General features: G+C 41.9%; 1 protein-coding gene across 1 annotated transcript; it reads left to right on the top strand.

The window, feature by feature from the left end:
• Window positions 1-73: 73 nt before the first annotated feature.
• On the top strand, window positions 74-12,291 carry LOC136422452 (peroxisomal acyl-coenzyme A oxidase 1-like). Its single transcript, XM_066410228.1, has 13 exons — window positions 74-220; window positions 2,379-2,538; window positions 3,403-3,563; window positions 4,306-4,413; window positions 5,023-5,142; window positions 5,649-5,934; window positions 6,846-7,008; window positions 7,476-7,666; window positions 8,185-8,340; window positions 9,136-9,241; window positions 9,764-9,910; window positions 10,539-10,745; window positions 11,120-12,291. Exons 1-13 carry the CDS (start codon window positions 100-102, stop codon window positions 11,180-11,182), a joined length of 1,989 nt encoding a protein of 662 aa, XP_066266325.1. The 5' UTR covers window positions 74-99; the 3' UTR covers window positions 11,183-12,291.
• The last annotated feature ends 442 nt before the right edge of the window (window positions 12,292-12,733 follow it).

The following is a 12,733-nucleotide window of genomic DNA, read 5'->3' as shown; positions in this document are numbered from 1 at the left end:
TTGTTTCAAAGTTACTGAGTAAACGTTAAATAAAAGGATATTGATCAACTTAGATAGTGCCATAGTCTGTTTACCTTTGACCTACTACAACAAGGGGAAATGGCTGGGCAAGTGAACCCAGACTTGGGGAAGGAGAGAGAAAATGCCAGTTTTAACACCCAAAAACTCACCAATTTTCTGTACGGCGGCGCGGAAAAAGTGAGGAGAAGGCGGTACATCGGTAGGGAAGACTGCCACCTTTTTGCTTTGTTTCTTTACCATTGTTACAGGTTTAACCAAGTTGTAAAACTAGCTCTTGAAAACTTCAAAGTAGGCGTTGTCAGAATATAATTGTGAAAAGTTTTTCTTCATAAAAAGCTGCCATATAAAGTAGAACTGGAATGAAACATGCTTTCAACTTGAGCTGAATTTCTTTTTTTTTAGTCACCAGCACTATACATAATTTGTTAGTAAATACGTGTTTTAAGCGCAAAGGTTGATTTTTAGGGTCAACGTCCTTAAGGTTGTAACAGTGGGGATCAACCTCCACTAACTGACCAGTCTAACTGGTCCGGACCTATTAACCTAGTGGTTAGCGCATTGATTTCCCAAGCCGTGCGGATCGGAATTGGCGCGGGTTCTAATCCCTGGAGCGGCGTACTCGCCCCTTTGGGTTCCCACAGTGGTTCCCACGCCGGCCCTGTGAGTAACGATCAGCTCACACAGGGAATGTCGTACTCGGAGACTCGGGACGAGTCTTAAAAGAAAAGGGGGAGTAGTGTAACAGTGGGGATCAACCTCTGAACTAACTGACCAGTCTAACTGGTCCGGACCTTTTTAGCCTAGTGGTTAGCGCGTTGAATTCCCAAGCCGTGCGGATCGGGATTGGCGCGGGTTCTAATCCCGGGAGCGGCGTACTCGCCCCTTTGGGTTTTAACAAGGTTACATGCATAATGTAACCTTTGAACGGTTATGTATTAAGTTTAAACACCTGTATTACCGTTTTGGTTCAGACTTCCCACTTCGTTTTCTGTCTATATACTGTTAGTTTTATCAACCTTAAAACTCCCTGCTGCCTATAACTTAAGCAGGATGAAGCTTTAGCTTACAACTCTCGACTGTACTTGAAAAGCATCATGGACTAATGTCGTTTAACGTTACTTGATAGATACAAATAAGGATGTTTAGGGGAGTTCGGAACACAACCTGAGTCATTAAGCGCTGCGCTCTCGAAACATCATAATATATGCTATAATAGTCAGCAAATTGACTGTGAGCATTAATAAGAAGAAGAAGAAGAAAAGCTGCAATATTTGCTTTATCAAATAAAGGAGATTTAAACCAGAGTCCTTGATTAAATTCAGATAGGAAATGTCAGGTAAATGTAATGCAGGTTAAGTATACAGGGAGGTCAGGACATCTCGGTTGGAGCTGCACAGTTTTTCAGAAGGGAGGTAAAATGGGTGTCCAGTGTTCACGGAGGAACCTCGAGCATGTCTGTGTTGTTGAAATGATTTTATATGGCGAAACTGTTGCATGTAGGCCAGCATCTTTAACAATTAGAGATTTCAAAAACTTCCTATCGACCAAAGGGTTTGTCCATTTTGTCCAGAGGTAGTTGAAGACGAATATCACTTTTTGATTGTATGTCCCAAATATTTTGATGTACGTAATTCACTATACTCAATGCTATCGTCGGATCTTCCGGGATTTATCTCAATGGACTTGAATAGCAAATTTAAGTACATAATAAAATGTGACAATCCATGCATGGTATACATTGGGAAGTATATCAAAGAATGTCTAGACGTTAGAAACTCCTCCAATGATTGTAAATCCCATTGTTATCCCATACTACTACTATACACCATATTTTATAAGATAGACTAATTAGCCTAATAGAATGTCATCTATGTACCAGTGAATGCCATACTTTGTACCTTGCACAATTGTTGTGCAATAAAGTTATTATCAAAGTTAGCAAAGTATGAGCACCGTATGTGAGGAAAAATTGTATCTTTGTAAGCTTCTCTCTTTTTCGCCGGGGGGTGTCCCTGTGGTGTAGTGGTCTGCGCTTCTGTCTCTCACCACATCTGGTTCAAATTACTTGGACCAGAAGGACTGGGGTTCAAGCCCCAGGTAGGACACCTCCGGACAAGAGGCACATTGAGTCATACCAAAGACTTTATAAAAATGGTACTAGTAGACATTATATACTTTTGAAACAGTATGGAAGTTAAACACACTTCACTGCCAGTGGACTAGCCCCCTGCTACAGTGATTGCACCACAGTGTGGCCCAGGGCTATAAACGGAGATGCAGGGCACCGCCCTATACATCAATAATGGTGTGGGTCTTGTGGGAGGATTTTAACTAACTAACTAACTCTTTTTCGCCAGAATCCCTTGCCTTCAGTGACCCAGCCTACAGCAGTGATGAAGACCCCACCTTCATGTCCAGGGAAGAGCTGTACAGCTTGGGACTGAAACGTGCCGTGACCATGTTACAACGTGTCAAGGAACTCAACATTGCCGAGGAGGATTTAGGCACATACAGAAAGTAAGTTTGATACATGCCACTACTTTGCCATGTAGACTGAATTCCATGAATGCAGAGGTTTGAATCCAGCTCAGGTTAGGTGTGATGGATTGCATCTGTCATTTTGGATCATGGTGTTTGGTGGAGAGCTTAATGCGTTAGCTACTAGCGTCGTGTGGCGCAAGTGGTATCTAGCGAGCGGCTGTCAAACAATGGGATCGATTGGACTTGTCCGAACTTGCGCCCAACGTTGTGGCCTTGGGAAAGGCACATAACACGACTTTCCTCACTTCACTCAGGTGTAAATGACCTAGCTCATCTAAATGGAGGTCCCATGTTTGGGGCGAACCTCACCCCGCGCAGGTAAAAGAACCCACCACACCTTTTGAAAAAGAGTAGGGGCATGCCCCAGTGTGCGATGGTTCAAATCCTTCATGGAGTTGGTGATTCACTTCAAATCACCCGGATGGAGGCCAGGCAAACCTCCGTCGCGACTATCGATCAGCCATACAGTGATTTACACCATTCACCTGGACAGGTGAACTGGCACATCCCCGTCTTGTATGACTGTGAGCCAACAAAAGAGTATGTCACCCTGTAAAAAGAGAGGTATAACCCTAAGCAAGGGACCAGTGCTGGCCTGTGCACGTACTACTACTTCTACTACTACTACTACTATTAGTGTCAAATGTGCGTGAAAGAAACCAACACTGTGTTTACTTATTGAGAAGAGTAGCGGTGACCCAGTGTGCTTTTTAAAAATCGTCTACCAAGATTAGACTATGAGTAAGAACTGAATGAAAATGAGAACAAAATGCACATGCATTCAGGGAAGAGCAAATAATAACAGCTTCTTTTATTTATTAACAACTTTGTGACCTACAGTGCAGCGTTACAAGGTTTTGTACCTGGCATCGGCCTACACTGGGTAGCCTTCACCCCTACCATCGTACAGCAGGCTACTGAGGAACAGAAGAAGAAGTGGCTGAAACCTGCCCAGGACGTCTCTATCGTAGGAGCATATGCACAGACAGAGATGGGACATGGTAATTGTTTTCTCAGGCCTTGATTTGTCGGGAAAAGTCAGACCGAAAAGTCTGTATCTTGGTACATTCTGATTTGGGGAGATGAGTATAGTTAGAGTCTTATCTCTTAAAGGCATCCAGAGCATTTTATGAGGCTTGCAACTTGAATAAAAAAACTCCAATTTCTACTCATTGCTAAGTATAGTAAGTTTCAGTAATACTATTGTATACCATTACATATCGACATTAAAGGAGCAAAGATACGATGTCATCGTGTGCTGAGAGCTGATAGAAAATCCAAGCCCTAATAGACTGATCCTGAAGAGTTGTCCATCACAATTAGCGGTTCGACCAATGATCATGAAAGAGTGACTGCATGTCTGTCAAATAGTTGCATTTTTATGTATTGATTTTGCATTTCTATGTTTTGTTGGAGGTGGGCGGGGCTATAGTAACAGTATATTTACTTTTGATAAAAAATCTGCACGCAAATGTGTTAAAAAATTGCCATTAAATGTCAATTTCATAAAGATTACAGCAACTAGAATATTTCCAGTTTTCAAGCCACATGAAATACTCTGGGTGCCTATAAAGTTTTCCTCGCAGCCCAGATGTGTTTTCAATGTGTATATAAATGATCGTTTGCTCCTCACACTGGATTTTCTCTGCAATTGCTTTGTTTTTTTTATTTATGTAAAAAAATTGAAAATTAGTCTTTGTTCCAATCGAAGACTTCAATGTTTGTATTTATTTATAATTTCAGGCACATTTGTCAGAGGGCTGGAGACCACGGCGACCTATGACCCCTCCACACAGGAGTTTGTCATCAACTCTCCAACCCTCACCTCAACAAAGTGGTGGCCGGGTGGATGTGAGTTTGTCTTTTAAATCATTTCTCTGTTCCTTGGCCCTTAGACTATTTCTGAAAGGGTTGATGAAATTTAGATGTAGCTCTCGATATACATTTTCAACAACTTTTCCAAGTGGTGTTTGTATCAGATTAAATGTAAAAGTCTGCATATCTTGTCTGTGAGAACGTCCACAGAATGACTTTAACCCTAGTCTTGAATGGTTGTCTGAATTTAACAAGCACTAAAGCCAGTGTCACAATTCATGCGAGCGTTGACGGTATTTTTCGCAGAAAATCTGCCCTGTCACAAATTGAACAGGGCCTGGGCGATGTCCGTTAAACACTAATAATTATAAATTTCCCATGAGACCGTACCATCTCTTGGACACCGACGAAGTCAGAATCGACTAACCTGGTAAAAAGCCGTACTTCGGCCGAGCTGAATTCTTTATCATTTTGTGACGGGGGCTTAAATGGGATGAAAAGCATTAACCTCGGTATATACAGTTCATTCTGCATTACAGTAAAATCGTATAGTTGTAAATATTAAAACTTTTGATCGCACTGCTGTAGTGTCATCAAAAGAAATACATGTAAGTTGAAACACGATGTGGGATATATTGTCCCCAGTGGGTAAGACGGCTAACGTTGCGACTGTAATGGCCCAGCTGTACACCCAGGAGAAGTGTTACGGACCTCACAACTTCATGGTGCAACTACGCAGTCTGGAGGACCACCAGCCTTGTCCAGGTCAGTTTCACCCTCTTTTTTGTTTTCAATTTTGAACCAAAATTTATTTCAGATCCCAATGCTTGTGGTGTAGGTTCGTAACCTGCCTGCCATGTCCATGTTAGTGAAAATTTCCTTTTTTGCTTCCCTTTTTGCTGTTCAATCATTGACTTTTATTTGAGGTAAAGATTAGGTTAAGTAAAGGTACTGTAGTCTCATAACTTTTTGTCCCGTCGGGGTGGTGGGAATTGTTAATCTACAGTCACTGTTATCTCCTTCCACTGCCTTTTACCTCCCCAACCGAAGACAGGTAACCATTTTTGCACCTGGGTAGAGTGAGGAAAGTTGTGTAAAGTAACTTTCCTAAGGACCTAAACGTCTAGTCAGGAATCGAACCATGACCTCTCAATCTCTGCTAGCCTAGCCGGCTAGCCACTTGGTTATTAGGCCCCCACAGCATTTGTGTGTTTGTCTTCTACAAGACAAGCCTTCATGCTCCACAGTCTTTTGTTGACTCACATGTTCAGGGGTGACGTTGGGGGACATCGGGCCCAAGATGGAGGGCAACGGCAACGATAACGGTTTCGCCAGGTTTGACCACGTCCGCATTCCACGGGAAAACATGCTGATGAAGTTTGCGCGCGTGGAACCGGACGGGACGTACGTCCAACCGCCCAGCTCCAAACTGGCGTACAGTAACATGGTGTACTTGCGGGGAACATTTGTCCAGGGTGCCGCTTCCACCCTCGCCACTGCCGCGACTATCGCTGTCCGCTACAGCTGTGTTCGTAGGCAGAGCGAGATGAAGCCGGGGTACGTAGGTTCATGAAGGTTAGGTACCTACTAGTAGGTAAACGATAGAAATAAGTCAAACACTTAAAGATACTTGTAGTAGTAGGCATTATGAACTGTTGCAAATATGAGGTAACACATGGCTAGATCATAGCTTTCATCACTACATTCATCAAAGTCTCACATGGTAGTGCGATCATAGTGCACTGAGGTGAAAAAGTCAGAAAGGTCGCAGAAAAAAACGCAGTAAATGCACGTAAATAACATGTCTACCCTGTATACATGGAAACAAGGCTATTCCTCCAAAGTGTGCTGGGGACTGCTGGTAGTGTTTAAGCAAGGCTCTGATCATGCCCGTTATCAGGGCAGTTTTTGGCTAATGCTTCGTCGGACCCATGATAATGGCACATCGCCTTTTAAGGGTTAAGATTATTGCTGCGGTACTGTACCGTAAAAACTGATTAGGTGCACAGGTCCAAAATACTGGATCATGAAGTACTGGTACCAAGTATGTGCTTATTTTGTCACTGATCTCCTGACCTCATGGCCTCATGCAACACCAAACGTGACCATTCAGGCAGGCTTTGAGTTTTGATAGCATGGCCAAGGGATTTTGGTTGTAGAAATGTTCTTTAAATAAAGATGCTGACAAGTTGAAAACAGGTTATTTATGTTTCTGTCATTATTAAAGAAGTTCAGAAAAACACATGTTAATTTTTCAAATTGTTCAGGTACAGGTACAGGTCCGGACCTGTACCTAAACCTCTGTACCGGTACCTGTACCTGATATTACGTTTAGGTACGCAGCACTAGTTTAGGTCATGCAAATGAATACACTCCATGTGATGAAGAACACATGTACGAAGAGCCAATAGATTTTGTGCAACAATATTTCATGATGAAATTCAAGTGTTGTTTTTCTGTGCTTGCAGAGAGCCCGAGCCGCAGATCCTTGACTACCAGACACAGCAGTACAAGCTGTTCCCCCAGCTGGCTGCTGCCTACGCCTTCTGGTTCGCTGCACAGTTCATGACGCAGCAGCACGGCAGCATCACGGGCAGTATGGAGAAGGGCGACATGTCTGGTCTGGCAGAGGTAAGGCCTGTCTATCAATCATTCAATCAATCAATAAAACTATAATTATAGTAAATTGACATGAAGTAGCTCCACGGCAGCATCACAGTCAGCATAGAGCTAGAAGGGCGACATGTCCGGCCTGGCAGAGGTAAGGCCCGTCAATCAATCATTCAATCAATCAATCAATCTGACATGAAGCAGCATCATATATGGGAACATTGGGGCGTTGGAACATTGGTGTGTGGGAACATAGGGGTGTTGGAACTTAGGGGTGTCGCAACATAGGGGTGTGGGGGCATAGGGGTGTCGAAAAATATGGTGTTGGAACATAGGGCTGTCAGAACATTGGAGTGTCAGAACATAGGGGTGTCAGAACATAGGGGTGTCAGAACATAGGGGTGTCAGAACATAGGGGTGTCAGATCAGAACATAGGTTTTTCGGAACATGGGGCTGTAACCTTTCTGCGTCCATTACCCTACTGTAGCTGCATGCCCTTAGCGCTGGTCTGAAGTCGTACACCACTGCGGTGATGTCCGGCGGGATTGACGTGTGTCGGATGGCGTGTGGCGGACATGGCTACTCCCACGCCAGTGGGCTGCCTGCGCTGTTTGGTCTTGGTGCATCGCTGTGTACAGCAGAGGGGGAGAACACCGTCATGATGCTACAGACGGCAAGGTAAGGGTACTTAATTATAATACAAGACATAGTATGTTCTCCAAACTGGATTTGTTCGTTTTTCTTATATTTGCCTATATCTTTGAATTTTCTTCAATTTTGCCCTTGTGTTTGGCCTCCTCTGCTTTTTGTCGTTGTTTACTTTGGTTTTTGACAGACAAGGACGACGTGGCACTGCACTCAAGTTTTTATAACTTATATTAACAGTGCCACGTAGAGATAACAACATTACCCATTTTTTTATACACCTGGGTGAAGGGAGGGAAGTCGTGTAAAGTGCCTTTCCCAAGGGCACAACATCGGTGGCATCAGGGGGATTTGAACTCGGGACCTCTTGGTTCTGGGCCAAACACCCTGCCGTTATGCCACACGACCCCACTATCTGCATTTTTGCTTTGTAAATTGCATTTTGAAGTGTTTCAGGCATTGATTATGAGTTAAGTTGTGAGTTTCTTCTCAGTTAAGGTTTGTTGAACAGGTCTTTGGTGAAGTCATTTACGTTTTTTCTTCTGTTTTAGGTACCTGGTAAAGTGTTTTGTACAGTCCCAGGGAGGTAAGACTCTGACGGGCACCGTTGCGTACCTGTCTGCCGTCCAGCCCTCACCTGTGGCAGGTAACAAGAACATGTCTGACCTTGGGACACTGGTGGCTGCATTCCAGCACAGGGCAGCCAGGTGAGGGGAGCTTGTTTCTTTCTTTGGCATGAGTTTACAGGCCCATGATGTAACACCTCACTTCTGTACTTAGAGTTAAGAGTTGATTAGCATCTATGAGTTGTTTTGAGCCATGACAAAAGGGTGGCATGGTAGCCTTGTGGTTGGAGTTGTTGACTCAGAACCTGAGGTACTACGTTCAAATCCCTGACAGGTCCCAATACTCACCCTCCCGGGCAGGCCCGATATGCTTATTTAGTACGTTACCTCCCATACTGGCCCTGCCATTTCAAGCTGATAAAATCGCTTCTGCCGACGTCACCACCAAAACAGCTTTCAGCCAATCAGAGGGTTTGCATAAGCTCATCTTGAGCAAAATCGCAAAGGACACTGGGAAGCTAACAACCAGGTTACGTCTTACATCGTTACTTTGGGTCCAGGACAAAATAACAACTGTTTGTACAAATAAGGGTAGCTCATTAATTATTCATGAGCACATTAAATGGAGGTCCTGTGCTTGAGGAGAGCTACACCAGGCCTTGAGTAACATTAAAGAACCCACCACACTTATCGAAAAGAGTAGCGACCATACCAGTGTGAGTGGATTAAATAAGTCTGTCCGGATATGCAGCTTATACTCTTTAGAACAAACCTGGTGTGTTTTTAATGTCATTTTTACCAGGTACAAACAAACAAACAAACAAACACACAGTCATGCATTACCTCTGGCCTAGTCTTATCAGTACCCAGGCTATACATATTCATTGATACATTGCTTGAGATTCCAAGTTCACATTCATTGTCTTCAACATGAAGGATGGTGAGACACGCCGCCATGCAGATGCAGAATGAGATGCAGAAGGGGAAGGCTCGAGCGGACGCCTGGAATAGCTGCTCTGTCCTGCTCATTAAGGCAGCTGAAGTAAGTCTTTTAGAACTTAAGATTCTTGTCATTGTATGAGAAAACCGGGCAAAACCAGACAGAGGTGGGTAGATGGGGGTCAGCCAAATTGGCTTATATTTTATACAAAATGTATGCACTATGTGGAACTATGAACAGCCATATCATTAACCTAATAAGATACAGAAGTCTGAATGGTTTAATCATTCTTGACTAGCATAAGTTCATGTGTAAAAGCAACTGTGAAATATCTCTGTTTGCAGGAACAGTGCCTTCTCCATTGTAAGACATTTTTTGCCATCTAGATTTAGAAGTATAGATAAAACTAGACACAGAAAGGACATGAGCTATTATTATGATTTTTATTTGAATATTAAAATTTCTTTTTATGTCCCACGTAACACAATTTGTTTTGTTTACGTATACCCAGATTTAGTTTAATCATGTTACAAAAATGAAATTAATAATAATACAAAGAAAGTTGAATCTTAATAATAATAATTTCTTATTGATCTCAATAGCAAAATGTTGATTTTTTTGCAGGCCCATGTGCACTCCTTTGTGGTGAGAAACTTTGCGGAGACTGTTCAGACGGTTGAAGTGGATGAGTCCATCAGGGCAGTCCTGATGTCCCTGTGTCAGCTGTACTCTCTCCACGGCATCACTGAACATGCTGGAGACTTCCTCATGGTGAGAGTAGAACTGTTTGTATTTTATTTCATTACATGTTTCATCGCTATGATTAGTATGAAAACAGAAGTATCGTTTTTAGTCTGTGTGTTTGTCTCAATGTGTGTGTTCACATTTGTTACCGCTGGCTGTAACCGGAAACTGGTAGGATGTGAAGGTTGACCTGGACTGCGCCTAAACTAAATTGCAAAAAGATATTTCGGAAAACAGACACTTACATGTATGTCTAGAATGCCAAACTCAAAGAAGAGGACGTGAAAGACCAAAAATGAAGAATCCATTATTTGGTATACTATTCCCTGTGTGTTTTGTTATTTGTTCAACCTTCCTGATTTCATGTTGAAGGCAACTTTAAAGAAAAAACCTTTTTGTTGGGGTTCCCAGAGGATTTCATCCATATTATCAAATCAAGATGGCCTAAGTAATAAAACTGACATTGGATAACAAAGTTCTTTATATACAACCAACCTTATTTTACATTAAGCAAACATTTTGGTGACGTACCTTGCATCAGTTGCATGACTGTCTAACATAGTGTCAGAATGCCTATAAGCTATTATGTATGATATCTGTTGATATGCGTGACAATATAATTCATTCATTTCATTCTTTCTTGCTTTTCCTGCAGGATGGCTACCTTACAGGCGGAGACATCGACGCTGCGAGCTCCCATGTGAGCGCCATGTTAGCCCGGGTCCGTCCTGACGCTGTGGCATTGGTCGACGCCTTTGATTTTCACGACAAGACTCTGCATTCCGTCCTCGGTCGCTACGATGGCAGGGTGTATGAACATCTGTACGAGTGGGCCAAGAAGTCTCCTCTCAACAAGTCTGAGGTTTGTTTATTTGTTTCCATGGCAACACTATTGACTATGACAATAGATCTGGGGTATGAACATCCAACCGGTGAGCCAAGACGTCTCCTCTCAACAAGTCTGAGATTTGTTTGTCTATATTTATTTTGTTTCCATGGCAACACTCTTGGCTATAACAATAGATCTGGGGTACGAACATCCAACCAGTGGGCCAAGAAGTCTACTCTCAACAAGTCTGAGGTTTGTTTGCTGTCTAGGTTGTGGAGGTGGAAGTCTTTAGGTTGTCAATCAATCTTTTACGTGGTTGTCCACATGGATTTTGTCCTTCCACAGTCACTGTGATATATCATATATATCAGATGTGTATATAACTTCTTACTGTGTTTACCTTCCAGGTGCACGAGTCTTACTACAAGTACCTGCAGCCTTTCCTCAAGAGTAACAGGGCCAAGCTGTGAGGAACGGAGGGGAACAACATCCTAAGGAAAGACGCGGGACTCAGGGAGACAGGGACGAGTGGCATAAAATGATCCAGGCTTCATCACGGGATGGCATCCAATTATCTCCTTGACAATGACCATGAACGTCTACAGACTACAATAACAGTCTGTCAAGTTTCTACACTATATATGTATGTGATAGCAGCACTATAATTTTTGTAAACAGATGATTATAAACTTTTGGGTGAAAAGGTATAATTTATTATGTATTTAAAATTCGCTTGTTTTAACAGAAGATGGAAGAATTGATGATATACTATTATGGCAATCTATGACTACTATTACTAATTAGATACATGTATTTGTTACCACACTAACTCCTATATATTTCATGTTTCATGTCAAAGATTATCTTTAGTTTTTTTTTTAAATTCAAAATGTTCCGCAAACCTATCATGCACCATTTGCATGACAAAGGGGAGGGACCACCATTTGAGTTGCGCCGTAAATTGCACCATACCCTCGCTTTAAATTTGGACTTATTATCTAGTAGAATTTTTTTTTCATTGGAAAAGTTTGACCATAAAGGTCTAGTGTTCTGCTAGGGATGGGCAGCAAAATGTGAATTTTTAAAATCTGGCCAACATTGACCTTTGACATGTTTTAACCAGTTATTGACCAGACTGACCTATTATAGGATGGGGCAAAATCCTGGTGTAATTTCAATCTTCTGGCTGTAACTCATTAAAATGCCAACCTCTACCAATTAACCTCTTGTTTTTCCCCTTGATAAATCCAGCTTTACAGTGGGGTAAAAAGAGGTTTGAAATATAGGTATAATATGTTTTGAAGGGATTGTTTTTGCATGGATTAACCATGTGTTGCATTGGAAACTCCATATGGTGGTCCCTTCTCAAAGGATGTTGCTGTGTTTAACAGTGAATACTTTACCCCGATGTTGTTGCCAGTGCTTAAGTTGATAATGCTACAGAGATGAAAAGAAATGCTATTGTTGCCAACGTAGCAAAAGTTGTACAAAATTGTGTATGCCCAATAAAATAAGAAATTTAGCTGTGACAGGTCAAACTAAATATTAAATATACCTTTAATAAACATGTACAATCCTTGTTCTCCATCTGTTTTGTTTTTTCTTGTTGACAAGTAGGGCTCTAGTCTACTTCATGTAGGAGCTAGCAGCAAAAGAAAGCCACCAAATTAAAATGTAGTTTCACCAAGTGGCTTTGACTCTTTTCAATGGTGGTGACTTGACCACCAGTCTTCAAAAATGTCTTAAAAACACATGTAAACATTCATTCAACTCTCAACTCTTTTAGCTACATTGCTGAAAATAATTCAATGATACATGCCATATCTAAAATTGTATAATGCAACAAAAATGACTTTGTGTGATACATGTAACTCGCCTAGTAGTTAGTAGGATACTTACTAATAGACAAATTGTATTCCAATAAACAAGTGCGTATGAGAAAAAATAACTTTATTTTGAATGTCTTCAACAAACAAAATACCAGTGGTAGATGTCTTCATGAACAGAAATGTATGGCTCTG

Source organism: Branchiostoma lanceolatum, chromosome 1 (genome assembly GCF_035083965.1).
Source record: "Branchiostoma lanceolatum isolate klBraLanc5 chromosome 1, klBraLanc5.hap2, whole genome shotgun sequence".
NCBI classification, from domain to species: Eukaryota; Metazoa; Chordata; class Leptocardii; order Amphioxiformes; family Branchiostomatidae; genus Branchiostoma; species Branchiostoma lanceolatum.
Note: the sequence above shows the minus strand (reverse complement) of the source record. Positions and strands in the feature narration are given on the sequence as shown.